Source organism: Leopardus geoffroyi, chromosome C2 (assembly GCF_018350155.1).
Source record: "Leopardus geoffroyi isolate Oge1 chromosome C2, O.geoffroyi_Oge1_pat1.0, whole genome shotgun sequence".
Lineage (NCBI taxonomy): Eukaryota > Metazoa > Chordata > Mammalia > Carnivora > Felidae > Leopardus > Leopardus geoffroyi.
The window spans coordinates 149,797,657-149,823,287 of NC_059333.1; the positions used below are offsets into that span (position 1 = coordinate 149,797,657).

The window sequence follows — 25,631 nt, forward strand, 5'->3', positions numbered from 1 at the left end:
GGGCAGAGAGAGAGGGAAACACAGAATCGGAAACAGGCTCCAGGCTCTGAGCCATCAGCCCAGAGCCTGACACGGGGCTTGAGCTCACGGACCGCGAGATCGTGACCTCGGACGCTTAACCGACTGTGCCACCCAGGCGCCCCATGCAGAGTTTTGTTTTAAGTGAATATTGTTTTGTTGGTAGGTATGGACTTGAGTTGCAGTGGGTAGGGCAGAGAGAGTGCACTCTTACATTTTTAAAAATATGATAAATGTGTTTATTCTCTGCCACACAAATGTTATTCTGAGTCTCCCTCCTCCCTTTTATGAACCGTGGATTAATTCACATACACAGTTTGCTACAGGAGCTCATTTCCAGCTTCTCTGAGGTACTGACTAATACTGCAGAGCACTGGCCTGCCCTTGGGGTGCAGCTTTCCTCTCTGGAGGGGGTCATTTTCTGCCCCCCGCTCCTCCCCGCGGTGAGCCTGGCTGTGGGGTAGGCATCCATGCTTTTTGCTCCTCTGCCAAAACTCCCAGCTTTGAAGCTGGCACCCTCAGGAGATGGCCTGTGTTACGCCTGTGCTGTGTTCCTACAGATTCCTGGGTCATTGCTGCTCGTTCCTCGGAATCTTCTAGCGTGGAGCTCACTGTCAGTTTCTCCATGCTGTGCCTGTCCACGTTCTTGGGAAACCAGACATCCCTTTGGACCATCCTTCCAACACCTCAGCCTCTCTGCCCCCTCTTTCCTCGTGAACTTATCTTCCCTCTCTCAGCTGCCAGCATCCATGACCTCATTTCCAGTGTCACACTGGCTGGCCACCACCCCTGATTTTCAGCCCCCTTCCTCTGTTCCCCATCTCCAGCAGCCTTTCGGTTAAACTGAGACTTAATTTCATCTTAGCCCTTTCCGCTCACTGTCCTGCGCTCCCGAGGGCCAATGACTTCACTTTGCTCTTCACTCAGCTCCGAGTCCCTTGTTCAGTCCCCATTACTGCCTTATGCAAACCTGTAACGCCCTTTGCTTTCTTCTTCCAGTACCCTCCTCTGGCCGACCTTAATTCTGGTCCCAGTTAATTCTCCACCTCTGGCTTTGAGTGTCTAGATACGGCTAGAGAAAAACAACAAAATAACTGGTCTCGTTTTATTTTATTTTTATATAACTAGTCTCACTTTAAATTCATGATGGCTCATCTCGGGTGAGCCCTCTCTGCAGACTAGTGCGCCTGGTTTCTTTTCCTAATTTATGTGCCTTCATGCTTACTAGAAAAAGAAATATATCAAAAGACATCAACGTTGGTAAATCAATGAAACATTCAGTAGGGATTTTTTTTTTTTTTAATTAAACAGGGGAACAAAGTAAATTGAAGGAAGCCCATAATTCCACTATCGAGATGACCCTCCTTGACATTAGAAAAGAAAAGAATTAATACACGTAATATGACTAGAAAATTCCAGTAGTGTGGAAGGCAGAGAATGAAATGTGAAAACACACACACCCTCCAGGCCGGCATCTGTCTTCCTAAAGGAAACCTCTGCTTGTGGGTCCCTGTGATTTCTTCCTTGGAAAGTTTTGTCCTCATCTGTGTTTGTGTATTATCTATATTTTAAAATATATGTACAGGAAAGATCAGAGTACAAACACTGCGTGGGGCTTTCTTTCTTTACTTAGTAATCCATAAACCTCTAAATAGATTTATGTAAGTCAAAAGACATCTTTCTCTGAATATTTTATTCAACGTCAATTCTGTATTTACTCAGCAAAAGTTATGTGCCCCTTTTGGAACTTTGTGAAATTATTTCAACCAAATTATCATGACAAGCTACTTTTTTTTTTTTATTATGTATTATGTTATTTTTTTGTGGTCTTTTTTGTTTTTGTAATCATAGATTGAAAAAACCAATTTAAAGTGTCTTATATGTTTAGCTTTTAAAGAGCATATGTCTTTTAAGATTTTCTCTTAAAGGCAATTTGTGCTTATTTAAATTATAAAATATATGCTTATTAAAGAATATGTAGAAAATTACAGTGAGATTTGAAGGAAAAAAATCACCCATAACTCCACCACTCTGAGAGACCGCCATTGTTAACATATTGTTGTTTACTCAGAGTGTTTTCAATTTGCATATATGCACTTGTGTGTAGGAAACCGTCTAACATACATATGAGTTACACTGTATGTGGTTGAGACGATGCTGTGTGTGTATTTGTATTCTGTCTTGTTTCTATTTAACTTTGACTCATAAGTATTTTCCTACAGCTTTAAAAATTTCTTTTCCCCCCACAATTATTGGCTATATGCTATCCCATTTGTATAAACTGTATACAGTTTTCTGCCATTTCAGTGAAGTTCAAAAATACCCAAACAAACAGTACACTATTTAGGGACACATGTATATCTAGTAAAACTATGAAAACATGCCAAGGAAATGATAAATTCATGACAGTCATTATCTCCAAATGAATGAATGAGGTGTGGGAAGCTCATGCAGAGAATTGGGGACATTTTAGTTCCTAACTCAAATATACGTATAAGGATTTTATTTATTCTTGATAACCCCCAAACCTACACATATGTTCTTATGTATATGTCATATATAGTCATTTCTATTTACCAAATATTTTAAGAAGAACCATTGGGGGGCACCTGGGTGGATCAGTTGGTTAAGCGTCCGGCTTCGGCTCAGGTCACGATCTCGCGGTATGTGAGTTCGAGCCCCGCGTCGGGCTCTGTGCTGACTGCTCAGAGCCTGGAGCCTGTTTCAGATTCTGTGTCTCCCTCTCTCTCTGACCCTCCCCCGTTCATGCTCTGTCTCTCTCTGTCTCAAAAATAAATAAATGTTAAGAAGAACCATTGGATCATCGTAGCTTCATTTTCCCTTCAGACTAATTGCTTATGTTTCTTATTCCAAGGTAATCTTATATTTTGTTTGCTACTTGTTATTACGTATAAAATACCATATATGTATTATTTTTTGAGCCAGGGGACAGAACTAAGTTGCAGGGCTCCCGCATGTCACTAGTATGGTGGCACTGCCTGTTTATACTGTTGTGTTTATTAAATTAATTTTTTTAATGTTTATTTACATTGAGAGAGAGAGAGAGAGCATGCGCACAAGTAGGGGTGGGGCAGGGCAGAGAGAGGGGAAGACACAGAATCAGAAGCACAGAGCTGTCCGCACAGAGCCTGATGCGGGGCTCAAACTCAAGAACCACGAGATCATGACCTGAGCCGAAGTGGGACACTCGACCAACTGAGCCACCCAGGCGCCCTTCTACTGTTTTGTTTAGATCATGTTCACGGAGTAACTCTTCTGTGTGGGGCGTTCAGCTGGGGACTGGAAAACTCACCCAGGGAGCTCACAGCCAAGCTGCTCAGGCCTGCCTCCACAACAGTATTGGGGGTCATTCTGCATGGAGGCACAGGGTTGGGGTTTAGCTAGAATATATATGAGGGACCAACAACGCTAGTTAACCGTGAAGGCAAGCCTTGAACTGCTACATCTCGATGCAGTTTGCACACAGGGTAGCTAAGGCTCGACCTTCCTTGGAGAGGACTGTTTCACCTGATTATGTGCATCCTTACTAACTTCCGAGGTAGTAAGGGAACAAGTGTGGCATGCTGGAAATGGTTACGTATCAGTTGGATTGTCCTCAGTATTTATAGGTTGACATTTCTGTGCTTCTATTGCCAATGAGTTTATTCCGACATTACATCTCATGGATAGTGAACTGTATGTTTAAAAACGATTATAGTTTATTATATACATATATACACACACACATATATGTATATACTATTCATATGATCATATTTTAAAATTGTGATTGTATGTATGGTATTTATGTGTATAGTATTTAATGCTTTCGAGGAATTACTTCATTAAGAATGATAAGTGCAGTTTTGGGAGAAAGATCAGTTATATTTCCTTTCAGAGTTATTTTGCAATCTTATTTTTATTTTTTACAGAGTCATATTAAGTCTATAGACTCAGGAGAAACTAACCTAGATGGAGCCGTGGGTGAGTAGACCGTGGGGCATTTGACATCTTTGTGTCAAGTACTTTGATATCGCGATTTTGAACATGAAAATAAACACCTGTAATAATTAACTGTATTCCTAGGACTGATGGCTTCGGAAGAATTTATCAAGATCACGTTGTCGGCTTTTGAAGCAATAATACAATATCCTGTTTTGTTGAAAGACTATCGCTCTACGGTCAGTTCTGCCAGCTTGTGAGAAAGATAGTGTTTTGTTTACTTGGTAGCTCTGTATGTAAAGAGACTAGTTTACATATGCTCGATTCCCATCTATTCTCACATGAAATAACCACTCAGAAAAGCCGCTGCCCTCACAAGAGGTACATTAAGAACTCCCTTCCTTCCTTGTTGACTTCTCTGGAATTTTCATTGCTCATTATTGTCTTTCTCTTCTGGTCCACACCTTACCCCCCGCTTCCTTCTTCTTACTTCTTTCCTGGTTATTTGTGGTACCCAACTGCATAAACTCTTAGAGCAGAGTTTCTCAACCTTGGCACTATGGGCATTTGGAGATGGACAGTTCCTCGTCGTAGTAGTTGTCCTGGGCATTGAGGGATGTTTAGCAGCGTCCCTGGCCTCTACTCACTAGATGTGGGTAGCACTCAGTCCTTCCCTCTTCAGTGATAAGTAGAAAGGCCTTTACACATTGCCAGAGGTCTTCTGGGCAGAGAAATTGCCCCCATTTCAGAACCTCTGCCTTACGTTGATGCTTAGGTGAGTGGAGCACTGACTTTAGAGGAGGGAGGAAAGGCTTTGTGATCTCATTCTCACCCGCAGAAAGCCTCAAGAAAAGAAGCCAGGTGGGATGAGCACTGGGTGTTGTATGTAAGCCAGTTTGACAATAAATTATATTCATAAATAAATAAACATAAAAAAGCCAGGTAAGATGAGAACCCTTATTATCATTTTCCCCTTCTCTCTAATGGTTCTAGGGGTTGACCGAACTCAGCAAGGCAGTTCTGACTTGGGGTCTTTCAAGTGTTTGCTGTCAGCGGTGCCTGGGGCTGGAATCATCTGAAGCCTCATTCACTCACGTGTCTGCCTCCAGCTGGGACTCTTGGGACATCTTCTCCATCCTCTATGTGGTCTCTCCAGTAGAGTGACTTCGGGGGGGCCTCACCTCTTACATGGCGTCTGGGCACTCTCAGGACATGTGTTTCAAGAGAAGGAATCATGATTTTTTGAGTGTAGAAAATGTCTATCAATTCTTCATGGTTGTTTCCTCCTCCACCTCCTCCTCCTCTCTAAAAATGCATTAAAAAAAATGTGTAGTTTAATACTGTAAAACCAGTGCTCCAGAAATTGCCACTCAGTTAAAAAACCATGACCACAGCCCTGAATTCCCCCAGTCACGATTCCTTTCCTCCCTGGAGAGGGGGCCACTATCCCGACTTCCATAGCGATGATTCCCATGCTTTCCTCTGGAGGCCTGTGTGTGCATTCCTAAACCACATAGATTGGTTTTGCCTGCTTTTGTACTTTGTGTCAATACGCTATGTATTTATTTGTGACTTGCTTTTTTGGCTTAGTGTTTGTGGGACATTCTTGTTGTGAAGTATCTATATGGTTTAATTTTTCACCGGTATATTGTAGCCCAATGTTGATTTTGAGTATATGCAGATATCACAGTTTACTTATTTATTCTTGATAGACACTAGGCTCTTTCCAGCTTTTGGCATTTTCAAAATATTGCAAAGGAGATTCCTTTATGTATTTTGCACCACATAAGCGTGCAGTATTTCTAGGATACATACTTAGGAATGGAATGAGTGGTTGTAGAATATATGCAAACTCATTTTGTCTAGAAAATGCCGTAGTGTTTTCCAGAGACGTCATACTAGTTTATATTCACACTACCAGTACAGTATCGGATCCCCACCGCCTTCTCAACTCTTGTTATTTCAGGCTTTTTAATGAATGAGTATATAGTGACATTTCACCATGGTTTTAAATAGTAAGATCAAGACTACTAATGAGGCTGTTGTTTTCAAGTGTTTATTGGCTTTGTTTCATTGTGAAGTGACCTTAATTTCTAGTAATGCTTTTTGCCTAAAGGCTTGTTTTTGGCTCATTTTAATATAATCACAAAACTTTCTTTTGCTTAATATTTGCTGACATACCTTCTTTCATTCTTTTTGTTCCAACATCTCTCTATTCTTATATTGTAGATCTGTGTCCTGTAAATATCATAGTATTTAAAAAAATCTAATTTGAACAGTACTTAACTTTTCACTGGAGCATGTACTCCATTTACGTTTAGTGTAGTTCCTAGTATATTTGGATTCATTGTACCATTTTCTTTCAGACTTTTTCTCTTTTCCTGCCTCTAATTTCTCCTCTTGTATAGTGATTTACTTTCTTTTGCACTAATTATTTTCTCTACAGAAGGTTGGTGTTTAGATTCTCTCTTTATTATTTTACTGCTTACCCTAAAATTTACATCATGCACATTAACTTATTAAAAGCTGAACTTAAAAAAGAAGCTATCTTTTTAGTAAAATACAGACCTTAGCCAACAACTCCATTCAGTGCCCCTGTGATGTATATTACTTTTGCCTGATACTTTATAGTCTATCTTGTTCTGTTTCTTTCTCTTTAACTCTCTTTTATTATTAAGTAATAATATAATACTCATTATTACTGTAATATAGTGTTCAATTACATTTGCCCACGTATATACTGCTTTTTTGGTTGTTGTTTGTTTTGTTTTTCTTTCTTAGTTCTCACTCCCTCCATCTGGCCCCATTTCTTCCTGACTGCAGTATATCCTTCACAGGTTTCCTTAGCTTGGGAGTGCTTGTGGCATGCTCTTTGTCTGTTAAGTCATTGTTTTTTGAAGGAGATTTTTTCTGAGTATTAAATTCTAGGTTGGCAGTTATTTTTGTTCTTGTTTAGTACTGTGAAGATATTATTTCATTATCTTATGTTCTGAATTTTCTTGAAGTCTGTTTTTCCTGTGAAGATAATCTGTCTCTTTGTCCCTTGTCTCCATTTAAGACTATTTTTGGGGAAGAGAAGGAGGGTCTTTGGTTTTCTGTAGACTCACTATGATGTAACTAACTGGGTACTTCTTTATATTCTGCTTAGGATTCTCTGTGCTTCTTGAATCTGTGGATTGTCCTTTTTCATCAGTTCTGGAAAATTCTTAGCCATCATCTCTGTTCATTCTCTCTCTCCTTTGCTCTGTCTCCGTCAGCAACTCAGGCCACATATACATTAAACTTTGTCAGTGTACTTTCTATATTTGCTGTCTTTCTACATATTCCATATTTTTCTCTCTGTGTCATTTTCTGTTTGGTTAATTTCTATCTACTGTGTCCAGTCTCATGCCAAACGTTGCCATTGACTTTTTAATTATGGTTATTTTCCATGTGTAGAACTTCTTTTACCACTAGAAATTCTGCTTATCTGTTTTTTCAGCCTACTGTATTTTTTTTCTTTTTTTAATTTTTTTTTTCAACGTTTATTTATTTTTGGGACAGAGAGAGACAGAGCATGAACGGGGGAGGGGCAGAGAGAGAGGGAGACACAGAATCGGAAACAGGCTCCAGGCTCCGAGCCGTCAGCCCAGAGCCTGACGCGGGGCTCGAACTCACGGACCGCGAGATCGTGACCTGGCTGAAGTCGGATGCTTAACCGACTGTGCCACCCAGGCGCCCCTAGCCTACTGTATTTTTTATAATTTCCTATTCCCTATAGTTATCTTCCAGATTGGTTTATTTGTTTGCATTTGTTAGATGTGGCTGTTTTACACTATGTCTGATAATTCCAATATTAAGAGACTGTGATGTGAGGTAGTGTCTGTTATACAATCTTTCCCATGTACAACTCATCTCGTTTTCTTGGAGAACTTATGTTTACTGCTTGTTGGTTGTTGGCCTTGAAATCTGTGGGTATTTCCTGAAGCCTATTGTGGATGCTCCCTCCTCTAAGAGGCTTTGTGTTTGCTTTGGGGCCCTGCCAATCAGGGCTACCTCAGACCAAGATCATTTGCACCTAGTGTGCAAATCTCTGAGGCTCTAGGTCTGAGATCATAACGTCCCAGGGCAGCCTCTGCAGCACTTCCCAGGAGTGTGAATGTGTGTGGAGGGGTTGGTGAATAGATCTAATTTCTCCATCACTGTTAAGAGATGCCCCGCTCAGGGTAGGAGATTCACAAAACTGCATGCGCTGGGAAGACCTGGACTCCGACCTTTCTGGCCCTTGCAACCCCCACCAGAGCCTGTGCTTGGGTTAGTGGGAGGCACTGCCAGGGTACAATCAAGTCTGTGCTCATGTCTTCTACTCCACTCTCTAGTTAAGACTTCCATTCAGAATTGGTCTAGAAGTTCCTCCACTGTCTTTTCAGAGTTTGAATACTTTTAAGGTCTTGTTCTTTTATGTTTTATCTGGCCTTTATCATTGTTTTCAGTGATTTAATTTAATCCAGATAACCATACCCGCTATTACCAGAAACTCTGTTTCTTATGGCAGTGATCTCTGAGTATTGCCCCAGTATTGCTTATTGATTCTTTATCCTGATGAACGATACCCCATGGATAATTTGTTAAGATCCACTGTTTATAAACATCTATACCTAGATGTATATAAACATTTAGTTTATTTGGTAAACACAAAATGCCATCATAATAATCGTTGAAACTACAGCCCATAGTATTACGATAGAAAAGGTATTTGCAACTCATGGGTTTCATAAGAAATATTTTTTAATGCTATAACCTATGGGAAATCTTCTAATTACCTCTTCTTGAGCATGACTGGAATACATGAAATGGAAGACCTAGCACTCTAAGGAGCATAACATTGTTGGAAATGTTAGTGCAAACTGTGTTCAAGGCTGCTGATCAATACTTTATGTGGAAGTGATTACATGCATTTAATTCTTGATGAGCACGATTGCTTAACTCAGATTTTTTCCAGAGTTTAGACCACATTAATTGCTCAGAGTTGGAAATCAACAGTGTGGCCTACACAGCAGTCAGCAGTACACGATGATTTGGATTGTGTAGTCAACTTGCTCCCATTCACGGTGGTTTCAAGAACATGTAACCAGTAGCAAAGAGAAAAATAACGGTGAACAAAGGTGATTCTTTGTTAGAAAATTCTGGCAATAATATACATACATCACCTAAAATATATTTCAATTTCTTTAATTTAAAAAACTAAGCTAAGTTATAATGCCTTTTTTTTTAAATGAAAACCTGTCCCTTTGTAAGTTCTTAAACTAAAGGCTAGAGGCTAATAAATATTGAGTAATTTATCGTTAATTAATCCAGATTTTTGAATTAATCTTAAGAGCTGGTGAGGTTTTAGAATGTGGAACTCTGAGAAACTTCTGGGAATGTGAGTTGGTACAAATACTTCAGAAAAATGGTAGTAGCTATTGAAGCCAGACATAGTATATGCCATTGATTCACCAATTTCACCTCTAAATAAACATTCAGTAGAAATATGGGCTTATGTTCACCAAAATACATATAGAAAGATGCTCATAACTCCAAACAGGAAACCATCCAAATGTCCATCTCCGCAATCTAATGGATTAATTACGGTTTAGTCATATGATAGAATACCTCGTAGCAGAGAAAATGAATGATACATCATTATGCTTCAGAACTTGGATAAATCTCACAAAGTTAATGCTGAGATAAAGATGGAAGATACAAAATATCAGGATCCAATTGCATTAAATTTGAAAACAGACAAAGCTGTTACCAGTCAGGATAGTGGTCATTCCTAGGGCAGGTGGTGACTAGAGGGAGCTACAAGGGGCCTTTGCAATGTTCCGGTAAAGTCTTTTTTTTGATCTGGGTGCTGGGTACAGGAGTGTGTTCATCTTGTGAAAGTTAACCGAGACATATGCCTGAGGATTAGTATACCTTTATGTATGTATGTTATGTTGAATTAAGTGTACGTAAATATAAAAATATTTTTCATAAATTAATTTATAATTATAAATCCTTAAGTAACATTAAGACCTTAGAGCAATAATTAATAAATAATCTTTGGATGCCTAAACAGTTCTAAATAAGAAACAGTTACAAAACAGTGATCATTAAGTATAGTTTTTACTTTATTTTTTACAAGGGCAGTAGATGAACAAAATTTGTAAATGCTTTTGAATTATACCTTTTAACTATACTTTAAAATTGTTTAAATTGTATGGCATAAATGCTAGTAGACAGAAAAATATCTAAATTATTCTTTATTTTCTCTCTAACTTTTCTTATGCTTGATTAAAAAGAAGGTTGATTACTTTGGTTAAAGATGATAATTAAGTAGTTAATACAAAGAAATATAAATATGTGTAGAAGATAATATGATTTTCTGTTTATTAAGAAAACTAGAATAGTTTATTCAGAGAGTAAATTTAATTTGATACCCATTTTGTTTTATTTAATAGACTTTATTTATTTATTTATTTAATTTTTTCAACGTTTATTTATTTTTGGGACAGAGAGAGACAGAGCATGAACGGGGGAGGGGCAGAGAGAGAGAGGGAGACACAGAATCAGAAACAGGCTCCAGGCTCTGAGCCATCAGCCCAGAGCCTGACGCGGGGCTCGAACTCACGGACCGCGAGATCGTGACCTGGCTGAAGTCGGACGCTTAACCGACTGCGCCACCCAGGCGCCCCAATAGACTTAATTTTAAAGCTACAGTTCAATACTTTAAATTCATTTCTATTTGTGTATTTATACATTTGTGAATGCCTAAAGGCATACATATGAGGGCATATTAATCCTTTACTGTAGATTGTTACATGAATAATGTACACAAAAAGTAAAATTGGAATTAGTCTTTTTAATATAAAATAATTAGGTTATTTTATACTCATTAATAAAGATTTTCGTCAAAATATTCTGTTAAATTTCAAAAAATATATTTCTCATAAATAAGTAAAAGTGTATAGATCTTGGTAAATGTAACCCCCCCTTTTTTGCAAAGTAACTGATGAGAATTAGCATATCTATTAATCATTGGTGTGGACTTGTATCCTGTATTAATTTCCTATTGCTTCTGTAAAAAATTATCAAAACTTTAGGGACTTAACACAAGTTTATTATGTTATGATTTGGGAGGTCAGAAGTACAAAATTGGTCTTTGGGGTTAAAATCAAGGTGTCAGCACACCTGTGTTCCTTTTGGGAGAAGTAAGGGGAAAAGTCTTTTCCCTCTCCTTTCCTGGCTTCCTGGGGCTGCCTGTGTTCCTTGGCTCATGTGTGACCTCTTATTCCATCTTCAAAGGTGGCAGCGTAGCATCTTCAAATCTCTCTGACCTCTCCTTTTGTTGACACATCTCCTCCTCTGACTCTGACCCTCTTTTCTCCCTCTTATGAGGAGGTCTTGTTATTCTATTGAGCCCATCTGTCTAATCCAGCATAAGCATGTCAAGATCCTTGACTTAATCACATCTATAAAATCCCTTTTGTTGTGTATGATAACAAATTATCAGGTTCTCGGGATAAGGATGGTGGACATCTTTCTTTCTACCATCATTCTGTGTACCACAGATTCCTGTTTTTATCCGGAGCTTCATGACTGAAATTATTTTGGTGCTCAAAACAGATTTGGCCAGTATAAAGTCTTTCGAATTGATTCCTGTGTCCTTGTGACATACTCCATCATTTTCTGAGTGATTTTTTAACTTGCTGGCACAGCAAGATATTCTTGCTTTGGCTTCTAGCTTCTCTAGCCTGGTCTAGTCATTTCCCAGTCAATTCTCAGAGGAGTTCTGGCTCCTTTTCATGGGAGGTGGCATTAGAAACCACGGTGTAGGGCCCTAAGTGTGCCTCTCTTTCCTGGGATGTCTCTGCTTCTGGGAAATATATACATAAAATAGAGCTGGGAAATGGATACATGTATATACATGTATGAGCACACACAACACACGTATGCGTGCTTGCATATATTGGTACACACACACACACACACACACACATTTTGAAATCATGAGTTCACGCTAATAACTTCAAACCCAGTCCCTGTCCATATGGTTCCTTCTATCTACTCTATGCTGTGTTCATAAGATACTTGGATTGGTCCCCTTCCACCTCTTTTAGTGTGGTTATAATACTCATCTGAAACACAGTTGGTTAGTTTTCAGTTTGCTTTCAATTGTTGGGTTTCTTTTTCCCCTTCCTATCCTTTTATCTTTTGAGTACACATAAGATTAACATGCTTCCAAAAGTCAAAGCTGTAGAAAAAGATGTATTCAGAGCAGGGCCACTCCATATCAGTTCGTAGAGCTCTTCCTCACTCTTCATTGGAGCAGTATAGTACTCTATTCTGTGTGTATGTATCATAGGTTATTCAACCCATCTCTTATGTTGGGACGTTTAGGTAGTGTCTAATATTTTTCAGTTACAAACAAATAGCCCATGCACATGCAGTTTCCCATTGTTGGAGGTATATCTTCAGGGCACGTTTCCAGAGTGGTGATTGTGGGATTGAAGGATAATTACATAGGGGTTACTATTTTGCTTCCCCCACCTCCTAGTAATACATGAGTGTCTGTTTCTGCCCAGTCCAGTCTTGCCAATAGCAAATGCCAGTCTTCTGAAATTTTGCCAATCTTTTGTGCCTTGGGAATTCCTTAACATCTTTTTTAGGTATTTAATATTGTAAGGAAGAGTTAAACAATGTCGTGTCTAGTTTTGGTAGTTGTTCTCCTCAAAAGGGGTATTCTGCGTGGCCTGCTCTGCCATTAGTGGAGGTAGGATTCATGGCGTAGGCATGTGTCCCCTGTATGGCCGATATGACTTCAGAGGAAAGGGGACTGGTAGTTGATGCGACATGTTAATTATTGTGCTGTCCGATGTACCAGATTTTCCAAGGCTTACTGTAAGGAAGTGGTGGTTAATTTTCAAATGTAGGATAAGAATTTCAATTGAGTGCTTGGAATAGTAAACTTCAGTTTTCAAATGATGCACTTTCATCTGTAAAATAAAAAAAACCACCCCACTACAAAAATAATAGTATAAAGCATACTTTCAACAAATGATTGTTTCAGAAATACACTTTCCATAGGTTACAGTGTTGCTTTTTTTCTTTGTGAGAAAAGAAAATTTGAATATGGTTATGTGGTTATTTATGGGTTAAACCTGCTGAACTCCAGTATCTCGTGTTCATCATTTCTTAAAATGGAACATAAGTTTGTTAAATGATAAATTACCATTTTGGGCATCCAAGGCTTTAAGAACAAGTGAAGTAAAGTTTAGCCATCTGAGCATTATTTACATATTTTGGTGTCATTGTGATTGTGTAGTTTAAGTGTCCCAGAGCTGTCAGCATCCCCAGGTCACAGACATTCATTTCTTTTGGGACATTGAGGATCACTGGCAGCAACTAATGTGCATATATATGCACACATAGTTGGGGGGGTGGTTTGAGCAAAGAAATGAAAAGTCCCTAGACCTGGGAACCTGTATTTTTGTTTTTAGTAAACTATGACCCTGTTTTTAGGACATGTCCTTAAATGACCTTTACCACAGACGAATGCCTTTAAGAAAGTAATTGTCACAAGCATTAAGTATTAAAGCTCCTTGGATTGTTCTGTACACAGGTGTATTAGCTCTACAACTAAAATGAGTAATCATGGATTTTTATGGTAGAAGTCATTAGTGTAGGGGAGCCTGATTAGAGTTGCAGTGGTATTGACTTAAATGGTTTATCTGTGGTTTATAAATTCTGTGGAAGATTCTAGAAGAGAAAAGCACTGTTGAACAAACCACCTACTTCACAGCAGCAGTTCCTCGCTGTGTCTTGTCTCAGGTGATTCAGCCTCTTGTTTGTTAACAGGTCGACGTAGTACCAGTGGGTAAAGCCATGACAATTGAAGGTTTGTCATCCACAGGGTTGGATTTTGTTGTCATGGTTTCCTCACTGTGGCTTGAAAGCTATTCAGTAAAGAGGCTTTTTAGGTTTTTGTCCTTTTTTCTTTGTTATTATGCTGCTTCGTTGCCATCTGGCATTGGGTTGTCTTGAAAGCATTGTAATGTGACCTCTCAAAATGCGGGTTGAGTTTTGTCATGAGTCACGCTGCACTCCCCACATATTATTTTTACATCAAGAAATGTTTTATAACATGACTAATCAGTAGTCGTCTTTGTTTTGGCATGATACGGGATTTGAATTTCTCAGGCTCTAAGGGAACTTAGCCCCATTTTAGGTAAAAATCTATTATGTGTAGAATTGTTGAATCACCATACCATACACATGAAACTGATATAACACTGTATGTTACTTATACTGGAACTAAAATTAAAAATTGACTAACACATCATTGGGTGTTAAGAAAATAACAAATGAATGCTGTTTCAAAGTGTATTTGGAAGAGGGAATGGACAGAGATCTCTGTGAGGGGTGCGGGTCTTGGGTTACGTGCAGGGGGACCTCCTCTTTGTGTGTAGGGCAGTACGGCCTGCCTGCGGAAGACAGAGAAAAGCTGTCACCTTGAAATATCTTCCTGGCCTTGTTACAACCATTAGGCCACAGACGGGTCTGTATTGAACTTCCATTTCCTTTGTAGGTAGGGATCCAGGAGCCGCCTTGAAGCTTGGATGAACAAAAGGGTGGGGGCGGCAGGGGAAGTACACGTTGTCTGTATAAATAAGGAGCTGGCATTGGGTGGAAAATGAAGAGGAAGAAAGGAACGAAGAGGGGGCCTAGAAGAGACAGGCAACAGGGCAGGAGCCTCAGAACCGAGCTGTGTGTGTGTGGAGGGGGGGGCGGGGAGACAAGGTTAGTGGGGAAAAAAAAAAATCAAAGGTGCAGGTGATTCAAAGATGACTAAAAGCAGGAGGTTCAATATTCAGTTGCAAATTGTGGGTGTTGCCATTACAAAGCTGCATCCCTCCGAACCATCAGTAGAGTCTGGTGTACATATGGAGAACTTGGGAGACTTGAAATTCAGTCCTTACAAAGGGATCATGTGGTACCGTGAGCAAGGTGGAGATGAGGGAAGACCACCTGAATGATGACGCACAGAGGCTGCCGATTGGGAGCTTGCAGCAGTAGGGACATCATCACCCTGACTTGCATTCGGCAGAGGGTGTAAAAACTTTAGGGCAAAAAAAGGGAAGGCTTAAGGTGTATCTTGGTCGGCACGGGGGGAGCTGGAGGCAGACTAATGAGAAACAGGGCCTCCTATGGGATGGATTAGGGGAGCATATGTGACTTTGGCTGGCTGGTCGTGAGTGGGAGGCAGGCTACAACAAGCCGTGGAGCTGGCGTTCGTCCTCCAAGTCCTGAGCGTCCTGAGCTGATTGCAGCAGGTGTTGTGAGCTGGCTTCTGTGCCTGCTTCCTGTGGAGGTCGTGGGACCGAGTCCTCATTGTCATGTCTGGTCTGACCGCCTTTCATTTGGATAGTCGGTCTCAGAAGCAAACAGCAGGAGAAGGGAAAAAGCAAATAAAATACTAGAGCAAGTGAAAACTCAAGAGTTGGCGGTGAACCATGGAGAAGGAAATAAGCCATTGCACGTTCTGAGAAATCTGAGACAGGACTTGAGATTTCTTACAGCACGCAGGCCTGAGAATTTTATTTAAAATTCAAAGTTGGGCTCACCTCAGCTTACAACCAGGATACAAAAGCAAATCCCTTTTCTTTTCTCTCTTTCTTTCTCTCTCTCTCTCTCTCTCTCTCTCTCTCTCTCTCTCTCTTTCTTTCTTTCTTTCTTTCTCTCTTTCTTTCTTTCTTTCTTTCTTTCAAAATTGCCATGTGTAGAATGAGTACTTTTAGGTTTCAAAACTTTTGAAACATTCTTTTCATAGTAATAGGATGAATTAATATGAATAGAGTTAAAGCAGTGATGTAATAAGTAGACCCCCAAAAAAGGTTTAAGGTTTTGGTTTACTTATGTATTTTTCACTTGCATATTTATAATAAGTGCCTTTTGTAAGCCACCTCTTTATTTTTTTAATATTTTTTATTTTTATCTTAGTGAACTGGGGAGAGGGGCAGAGGGAGAGAGACAGGGAGGATCTTAAGCAGGCTCCACATCCAATGCAGTGTCTGATGTGGGGCTCGATACTACGACCCTGGTATCATCACCTGAGCCGAAATCGACTCAGAGGCTCAACCGACTGAGCTATCCAGGAGCCCCTGTAAACGACCTCTTTAAAAGATTTAATTATAGGGGCGCCTGGGTGGCTCAATCGGTTAAGCGTCCGACTTCAGCTCAGGTCACGATCTCGCGGTCCGTGAGTTTGAGCCCCGCGTCAGGCTCTGGGCTGATGGCTCAGAGCCTGGAGCCTGCTTCCGATTCTGTGTCTCTCTCTCTCTCTGCCCTTCCCCCATTCATAGTCTGTCTCTCTCTGTCTCAAAAATAAATAAACGTTAAAAAAAATTAAAAAAAAAGATTTAATTATACTGGAATTAAAATGAAAAACTTAATAAAAAAATCAGTGAATGTTGAGGAAGATACACTAGTGAGCTAGAATCAGATCCTGCTCTGAATAGGTTAAGTGTTGGTTGGGAGGAAGAGACCAAGATGAAAAAGAAAGATTGGACCATGGTTTGAAGAGTGCTGTGTTGGTGGTTTGCTTGGGGGTATGCCAAGAGCCCTTTCAGTCTGACAGGGTCTGGAGATGCTTTTTAGAGGAGATGATTTTATTCTTGAACTAGGTCTTGGACATAGGTAGGGATTAACTCCTGAGTGGCCTCCTGGGTGAGGGGTGGGTGTTTCAGGCGACGGAATCCTGTATGCTAAGGGAGAGAAGCGTGAAATGTTTTCTTTTTTTTTTTTTTTTTTAAATTTTTTTTTTCAACCTTTATTTATTTTTGGGACAGAGAGAGACAGAGCATGAACGGGGGAGGGGCAGAGAGAGAGGGAGACACAGAATCGGAAACAGGCTCCAGGCTCTGAGCCATCAGCCCAGAGCCCGACGCGGGGCTCGAACTCACGGACCGCGAGATCGTGACCTGGCTGAAGTCGGACGCTCAACCGACTGCGCCACCCAGGCGCCCCACGTGAAATGTTTTCATGAGCCATTTTAAGGTTTCTCTTGGTATTATTTTGAGATACTTAGAGTAAGTTACTTGAAAATACTTTGCCGTAGAGGTGTAAAATGATATGCATGAGTTGGTTTTAATGTCTGCCCTAGGAAAGGTTAGTTTGTATGTGAAGGGTGCCATACTCTCGCCATATTCTTGAAGTGGGCCATATTCTTGAGGGAGTACTCCCTCAAGAGGTGGTTGGTGAGCACTGGAAAGACTCTAATCTGAAGTTCACAGCTGTGAAGTGTCTTTATCTTGGTGACCCTGTTGTTAGAAAGATTATTTTCTTTGGTGAGGTGAGTCCATTTTTAAAGATACATGGATTGGCTGGAAATCTTGGGCAAGTGGCCCACCCTTGGAAGGGTACAAGTTTCCAATGAGCCCCGTGGATTGGTATTCTTGGCATCGGACTCTGATTTGTTTCTGCATTTTGTACATTGGAAGCCTTTGGCAGTCTGGTGAGGTCTGTGAACTCATTCTTGGAAAGACATTTTTAAATGCATCAGGGAAAAGTGCACAGGGATATACAGGAAACGATTTGTACCGAAATACAGATTCAAGATATTTTTAAGAAATAACAAATTTGCTCTGCTTCTGGGCCCAAGCAATCATCGTTGCTGTTTCCAAGAGCCAGTTTCTGGGTCCCTCTCCCCCACTGCCACGCTCTTCTGTGTCACTTTGAGCACCCTTGGAGCTGTGGTCTTGTATTTTGTAGCTGCCCCCCTCTTTGTGTGAGTTACTGTGGGACCTCCAGGCATTTGGGGCCAGAGGCTAGAATTTTGTTCAATGTGTCACCGTGTGCCAATCTGCTCTCTCAATTTAGAGTTGCTTTCTCATCTCTGATTGGTATCTTGTAGGTTATATATCCAGGTAATTGTTTTAAGGTTCATCTGGATGTTTTTAAAACAAATTCAGAGTAAACTACTCTAAATATCTCCAAAAGGAAAAAGAAAAAAGGCCCAAGTCATCATCTGGATGGATCTATAGGCCTTTAAATCTAACTTTTAGCGGCTGTTTATTTCAAGGACAGTGGCAATGACAAAATACACCTTCTTCTCTGCCAAGAAACTCTGGCTCATCCACACATCCCAATTTATGTAATGTTAGTTATTTCATGTTTGTGTTCATTTCCATTCTACACCTTAGTAGCTATTAAGTTTTGATAGTGGTGATAATAAAATCCCTGTACCTACGTACTGCGAGCTCATTGACGTTATTTGTGTGTGTGTGTGTGTGTGTGTGTGTGTGTGTAATCTACTTATGTGGGTCTACTTACACTTAATATTTGTGTAAATGTTGAGATGTATCACTCCTACAAATCTTTTTCTTGTATTTTGTGAGAGTAGATATAGTAACCCTTCTGATTTGTATAGGAGTATATTGAAATGTTTTTTTTTCTCTATTTCTTTTGTTATATTTTCTTTATATTTTCTATTAAAATTTGACTCCATTGTTTCTCTGCTCTATGCTCCAAAGTAACTAGCGTTTTAAAACTTTAACTTTCATCTATCCTGTTTTGCTAGAATCGTTGGTTAAGTGAACGTTTGCGAAGGTATGTGGTGTTTTTCATTTTAGGATTTTACAACCAATGATCTTTTCTGAAAAACCATTTACTACTTTGATTTATGTAGTTATTGCATAGAATATAAATAAAACGGATGAAACTGTTTTTCAGTGTTTATCTCCCTTGCCTTGTTCGACTTGCTAAGCATCTGGACATTTTCAGAGTAATTTTATTTTTATTTCTCTGTTTGTGAGTTATGGGCAGCTTTCTTTTGGTAATGTAACAACTGTCGTTGCTCGGGAAAAATATGCATTAAAGGTGAATAGTCAAATAATCTAATTTGTCTTGTAATCTGCATTTGCCATATTATAGTAAGCACATTATTTCTCCATTACCATCCTTTGCCTGTTTCTTCTTCTAAAGGATCATTCTCAGTTGGAAGGATTAAATTTCTACCATCTGGGATACAATTCTAATTGCCTTCAGTCATTCAGAAGACAAGTGTTAATTAAAAAATTAAATGATATTATAATGAACTAGAGTTCTTCTTTTAAAACTAATTAAATATATTTTTAATCCAGAAATTTACACTTGGTGTGTATTTAAGTTTATAGGTATTGTTTTGGGCTACATAGTGAGATACTGTCTGTGTCTTTTTGCAGGCTGCTTGTTTTCATTAAATATATTGATGTGAGATTTATCCATTCTATTTTTGAACTCTTATAATCAGATCTTCAGTGAATAGCTTTGAATGTGTTACTGGAAACTTTGGTTGGTGTTATGAAATTCTTCTTCCAAGTTCTTGTACCAATTTATTGGTTTACTGTGGTATGTAGGTACCCATTTCCCCTAAGTTTTTCAGGCTCTTGGTACTAAGGTAATTTCTTAACTGGATCTGTGTAAATTGGTATCTCAGTGTTCTAATTTTCATTTCTCTGATGGTGGGTTTGAATAGTTTTCATATGTTTGTTGACTCTGTGGGTATTCTCTTTTGAAAACCATCATTTCTGTCTTTTGTCCAGTTTTGGGGGTTGTTCATCTTTTTCTCATTGATTTTTCTCTTGCGTTCTGCATATGAATCCATTTGTCAGATTTGGGGATTGCAGAACTTTCTCCTAGCCAATGGCTTTTCTTTTCATTTTGTTTCTAGGGACTCATCCTATATAAATGTTTTTTTATTTTAATGTAGTCAAACTTATTAATGTTTCTCTTTTAGTTTGTGCTTTTTAGATGCTACTTAAGAACTCCTTCCAGGGCACCTGGGTGGCTCAGTCGGTTGGGTGTCTGACTTTAGCTCAGGTTGTGATTTCATGGTCCGTGAGTTCGAGCCCCACCTTGGGCTTGCTGCTGTCGGTGTGGAGCCTACTTCAGATCCTCTGCCCCTCGCCCCGCCCCCGCTTGTACTCTCTCGAAAAAATAAACATTAAAAGAATGAAAAAAAAAGAAGTCCTTTCCTACTTTAATGCCACAAAACTATGCTCTATTTTCCTTTAAAAGCCTTTCTTTTTAACTATTCAACCTTTAAGCCTCCTGTAATTATTTTTTCAGTGTTCTCTGGTCTTTTTTTACCAAGTAGATAGCTAATTGTAGCTCTCCCTTAAATGAATAGTCTACATGTTTTTCCACTGATGCTAATAATACTATCACTGCCCCTTGCTGAGTTCCCATATGTGTCTGTTTCTAGGCTCTCGGTTATATTCCATGAATTTCTTTGTCTAGCTCTACATTTACACCACTTGGTTTCCCTTATAGGAAGCCTGGAAACTTGGTAGGGTAAACCATCTCTGCCCCACAATTTCTTGAAAATCTTGTATTATTCTTGATTCTCTACTGCTGTTGAAATCGACCTCTGTGCTCTGGAGCTAAAATATAATATGAAGACAGAGTTTGGGTATAAAGAAGGAAGGTAGTTGATTATTCTGCCAGGCAGAGGAGGCTGCAGGAGGCTAGTGTCTCTAAGAGTGGCAAGCCTGTCCTAGGAAAAGGCTGAGGGGTTTTCTAGGAAAATACAGGATCTGGGTGGTTTCGATAGGAATGTATAGGGATGTGCTGCCAGCCGCCTTCGTCATGTCTTCCTAGGTGGTCTCATGTCTAGTGTTGGCACAACCGTCCGAGTCTCATTATTAAGTGTACGTTGAGGTCAGCGAGATGTCAACGTCGATACTGAGTTCCCGGAACAAAGCATTCTGCAGAAAAACGTATGGGGGGAAGGGAGAGGCTTCAAGAATGAGGAAGGGAAGAACTTATTCAGGGTCCAGCCTTGCTGAAGGCACCAGTGTGCCTGTCTTAATTTCCACCCATCTTTATGTTTCTATAGCATTGTCACTATTTTCCAAATACATTAAAGAATCAATATGAGGAGGTAATGCAAACCTTCTTGGACTATTTATTTGTATTACACTGGAATGATGGGTTAATTTGCAGAGAGTTGACCTCTCGGAGTCTGTTCATCAATGACCATGTGTTACCTTTGTTTATTCCTTCTCTGATATATAGATCTGAGTTTCTGACCTATATCATTTTTCTTCCTTCTGAAGAACTTTTGAAAACATTTCTTGCGAAGCAGGTCTACTGGCAGAAAATGTTTTCCGTTTCTGTTTGTGTGAGAAAAATCTTTATTTCTCCTTTTACTTTTGAGGGATAATTTCACTCAGAATTCTAGGTTGGTGTTTTTTTTCTCTTAACACTTGGAATATTTCATGCCAGCGTGACCCATCAGGTAAAATGAATTGAGATAAGCACGTCATTAGTGTGAGATTTGATGTGTATGTGGCTTGAAGCCAGGTTGCGTTCCCCGTCTGCTCTACCTGTGGTTTTTCAGAGGCTAAAATTCCCTCCGGGGTCCTAGTTTTTGTCTCTCCTGTTGCTTTGGGTTTCCCTAATAACTCCTTCTCACATAAAACCCGTGCCTTGCAACTCTCTCAGTGGTAATCCATGTTGTTATACAGGAGCCCGGTTGATGTTGCAGTAAGGCATGGCCAGAGGGGAAACGTCCCACGGTCCTGTGGTTAGGATTCTTTTTGTGAGCCTCTGCGTCTGGTCTCTGACGTTCACGGGTGTTTGTCAGTTGTCCCTGCGCCTGTGCCCGGGGGAGACAGGAAGGCTCGGAGGGTGCTGGAGTTGGGATTGTCTTTCCCAGGTTGGTTAGGTTCTGCTGAAACCTTACTATAGGCTCTGGTAAGATAGTGTCCTTTGTGTCCAGGCCTTTGTCAAGAAGAAAAGAATGTTCTGAGCGTGTTTCAAAATGGCTCATTTTCCTTCCCTCTGCTGGAAGCATGAGGGGTTTTTCTCTGATCTTCACTCTGAGAGTCCAGTGGGGAATCGGGGAAGTAAACTCCTGGGCGTGTGGGTGCTCCAGTAAGGTTGGGCACCAGGAGGTTTTATCCCCCAAGCTCAGGCTCCCAACAGTCCCTCGGTTAGCCTTCAGGTTTTGTGCCAGCTGCTGACTCCACTGGCCTTTCTTCTCCTGTTAAGCTGTGATTCTGTTTGCCTGTCTCTTTGGGGGAGCGGTTTGTTCTGTGACTTCAGTTCTTGGAGGTGTCTGAGAAGAGTTGTTGATTTTGTTTGTTTCGCAATTTCCTTGTTGTAAGGATGGTTGTGACAGCTTTCAAGCTTTTTGCAGAAGCATGTCAATGGCCATTGTACCTGTAAATATTTTCTACATTTTTTTTCTGTAAAAGGATACCGTAGATACCTTAGAATTTGATTGCTTCTATAGATTTTAGCTTAATTATGTCATTTAGTTGGTTATTGTAGGCATGTAGGAATACTGTTGATTTTTGTCTGTTCATCTTCTGTCTGATGATCTTGCTTTTTGACCATGCTTAGTTGTTTTTCAAATGTGAGTTGGACACCTGTCATTTACTTCAGTCCCACTCCTCTTTTGATGCATCCTCTTAAATCTTTAAGGTAGGCGTTGACCATGTTGATGGGTGTTAACAGTGGGCTATGTTTGTTTCCTTTGCATGGTTTTTGCTTTTGACACAACTGGCAGTTCAGAGGAATCAAAATTCCTTAATGGAGCGTGACATCTATGCTTTGAGCAATGTGACATCACTTAATGGAAGAGGGTGATCAAAACATCTCTGGTTCTTAGGGTCTTTGTACCAATATCTGGATAGAATATTATATGTGAACTTACAAGGGGGTGCATGGATGGCTCAGTCGGTTAAGCATCTGACCTCGGCTCAGGTCATGATCTCATGGTTCGTAGGCTCATGGGTTCGAGCCCCGTGTTGGGCTCTGTGCTGACAGCTCAGAGCCTGGAGCCTGCTTCAGATTCTGTGTCTCCCTCTCTCTCTGCCCCTCCCCCCTCTCGTGCTCTGCCTGTCTCTCTCTCAAAAATAAACATTAAAAACCTTTTTTTAAACTAGAATAGGTTAACACTGGTGGGTTACTGCCCACGTGTAGAGATCTTTACCTGTGCAGGGCTTCATCTCATTGGTCTGGATAACAGGATGGTCTTGTGGGGCTGGGAACAGTTTCTCCTGCCCTTTTTCCAGTGTAGGGAGAACAAATGCTTGTCTTTGGACCAGGAATACATTCAGTTGTAAACAACGGGAATTTTGTTTCTTGTCACCAAAATAGTCCCTCAAAGGAGAGAGTAGTTGGTTTCCAAATTAGACTGCAGAAATGATTTGTCCTTTCTTCGTTGTTCATTTTCATCGGGGGGAATCGATTTGTTATTTTGGAGTTGGTTTCAAACCACATTTGATTGTACCCTCAATAACTAGGAAATCCTAGAGGTGGTTTGTATAGTGGATTTATATCTTTTGAATATGTTTCTAAAAATAACCAAGATTAACTTGTCATAGCTCTTTGATGTATTTAATAACACACAAAGATTGGGTGTCTCCTTTCCCCCCACTATTTTGGTTGTGTAGTTTAAACTTGAATAATGATCACTAGCTTATATATATTCATTTGGTGGTTTAATGTCAACCCACGCCAACCAGATTTTGGATTATATACTAAGGTTCCTTTCATAGACTCTGAAGGTTTTGATAAATTACTGTTTTGATGATCAGAATGTCATTTTGACCTGAGGACTTTTTCAGAGTTAAATGAGCCTGGTGGTTTATGTAGAGTTTAAATCCAGGATAAATTTAGCTGTTGATTTTCCCCCTCTTTTGATTAGTGATTCTGTCAGTGCAAAAAGCACAGATAGTGGTTAATACCAGTTTTGTGATTATAAACATTTGAACCAAGTCTTTTACATCTTTTCTTTAAGGTTGTTGATTACATCCTGCCACCCTTGGTCTCCTTGGTTCAGAGCCAAAATGGTAAGTATGACCCCGTCACTGAGAATGCCAGTAGGTGCACATTCTGGTTTCATTCTGTCGCCACGGACTCACATTCTTGGCACTTTTCTTTCAAGTGGAGTGGAGACTCTTCAGCTTGCGGTTGCTCTCAGAAACCACATCTCTACTCGTGAACCAGGAGGTTGGGGATGGCAAGAAGGAGGCGAATGTTGACTCTGACAGCAATCTACTGGCTCTCATTAGAGACGTCTTACTTCCCCAGTAAGTCCCACATGCTGCATTCGTGCAGAGAAGTGCAAGATGTCTGGAAGCTTCTGTCAGACTAGTTCTAATGATGGGGTTGGGGTCTTGATGTTCTTATGTTTTTGTACATATGCTTACGTGCTCGCAAAAAAGAAATTTGGAAACAGAGGCACTACAGACTACTACACTGCCTAGAACCCAGGAGAATCCGTTTAGAGCCTTAGCTGTTTTCCATAAGGCACATGACTCTGAGGTTACGCAGATTTAAAGGTGTTAATGGCCAGAAGGTAAGGTTTATTATTCAAGGTCAACATTACACGACTACTGGAACGTGGAATCGGGATGTTTCTCTGACCCTACTCAGAAATCAAAGAGATGGACAGAAATCTTCCTTCACCCCAAACTCTTGGAATGGAAATTAAGTTTAGTTACAAATAGGATATTTCAGCAGGGCTGCAGGGGTGTGGTTGGTGGTGCTAGAACAAGTAATGACGATTAGTTAACAGAATGGGGTTACGTTTTCCTTCTACTCCATTGCTCAGGTAGCAGACACGGTAGGGTGACTACCAAGACGACCCATTGGAAACACGTGAAACTCTAAAATGACACCTTCTAATTGAGGCACACTGAATTTTTTTTCTCCCGCACTATGAGTCTTATCAAAAGTACAGGGTTACCTCGTTTTATTATGCTTTGCTTTATTGTGCTTCACACACGTTGCACCTTTCCCAGTTGAAGGTCTGTGGCATCCCAGTGTTGAGCAAGTCTCCAGTTTTCCCACAGCATCTGCTCGCTTTGTGTCCCTGGGCTGCCTTTTGGTAATTCTCACAGTGGTTCCAACTTTTTTATTACTGTATTTGTTTCCATCTGTGATCAGTGATTATGACTCGCTGAAAACTCAGGTGATGGTTAGCGCTTTTTAGCAGTAAAGTTTTTAAAAAGTATGTGAATTTTTTTTTTTTTTTTAGACATAATGCTAATGTACACTTAATAGACTATAGCATAGTGCAAACTAACTTTTATACGTGGTGGGAAACCAAAAAGTTTGTTTGACCATTTTTATTGCTGCATTTACTTTACTTTGGGGGCCTGGGTTGGAACCCACTATATCTCCAAAGTATGCCTGGAGTTAAAGTTGAAAAACTGTTAAGGAAAGATTTACAGAATTCAAGGTTGCACGTCGTGCGTTGATGTGCCTGCTTGATCCTGGTGTCCTCGGGGGCCCCAGCTGCAGTCTGAGGTCAACAGGTTTTCAGGAACAGCCCTTTTCACCAAATGCTCCCCTCAGTTTGTTCAACTTCTCCGGATCTCTGGTTCTCATTGAGGAAAAAATTAACTTCCACGATGTATAGAAACCTGGTCTGATTATATTTTGAAGCATTCAAGCCCTCGTCGTTGGTTTAGGAAGGTACATTTGTGAAGCCTGTGGCCAATGTGTCTGAGCCGCCTCCTGGCTGAGGGGGCCTGTCTTGACAGGTTGGAGTTGAATCTGTAATGGCTTTGGTTTATCGAGCCAGACTCTTGTTTCTTTTATTCCTGCACGCCTGTACTTGGTCTCAGGGAGACTCCTGATAATGAATATATACTGTAAGAATACTTTTCTTA

The 25,631-nt window shown here is 40.2% G+C and overlaps 1 protein-coding gene across 4 annotated transcripts in view; it reads left to right on the forward strand.

The window, feature by feature from the left end:
• Nucleotides 1-25,631, forward strand: part of ULK4 (unc-51 like kinase 4) — a 583,089-nt gene that overhangs the window by 202,933 nt on the left and 354,525 nt on the right. For all 4 annotated transcript variants that reach the window (XM_045436431.1, XM_045436432.1, XM_045436433.1 and 1 more), the window contains 4 exons: nucleotides 3,951-4,002; nucleotides 4,105-4,199; nucleotides 23,753-23,804; nucleotides 23,900-24,044. In XM_045436431.1, the coding sequence (XP_045292387.1) occupies nucleotides 3,951-4,002; nucleotides 4,105-4,199; nucleotides 23,753-23,804; nucleotides 23,900-24,044 (344 nt within the window). The remainder of the gene's footprint in view (nucleotides 1-3,950; nucleotides 4,003-4,104; nucleotides 4,200-23,752; nucleotides 23,805-23,899; nucleotides 24,045-25,631) is intronic.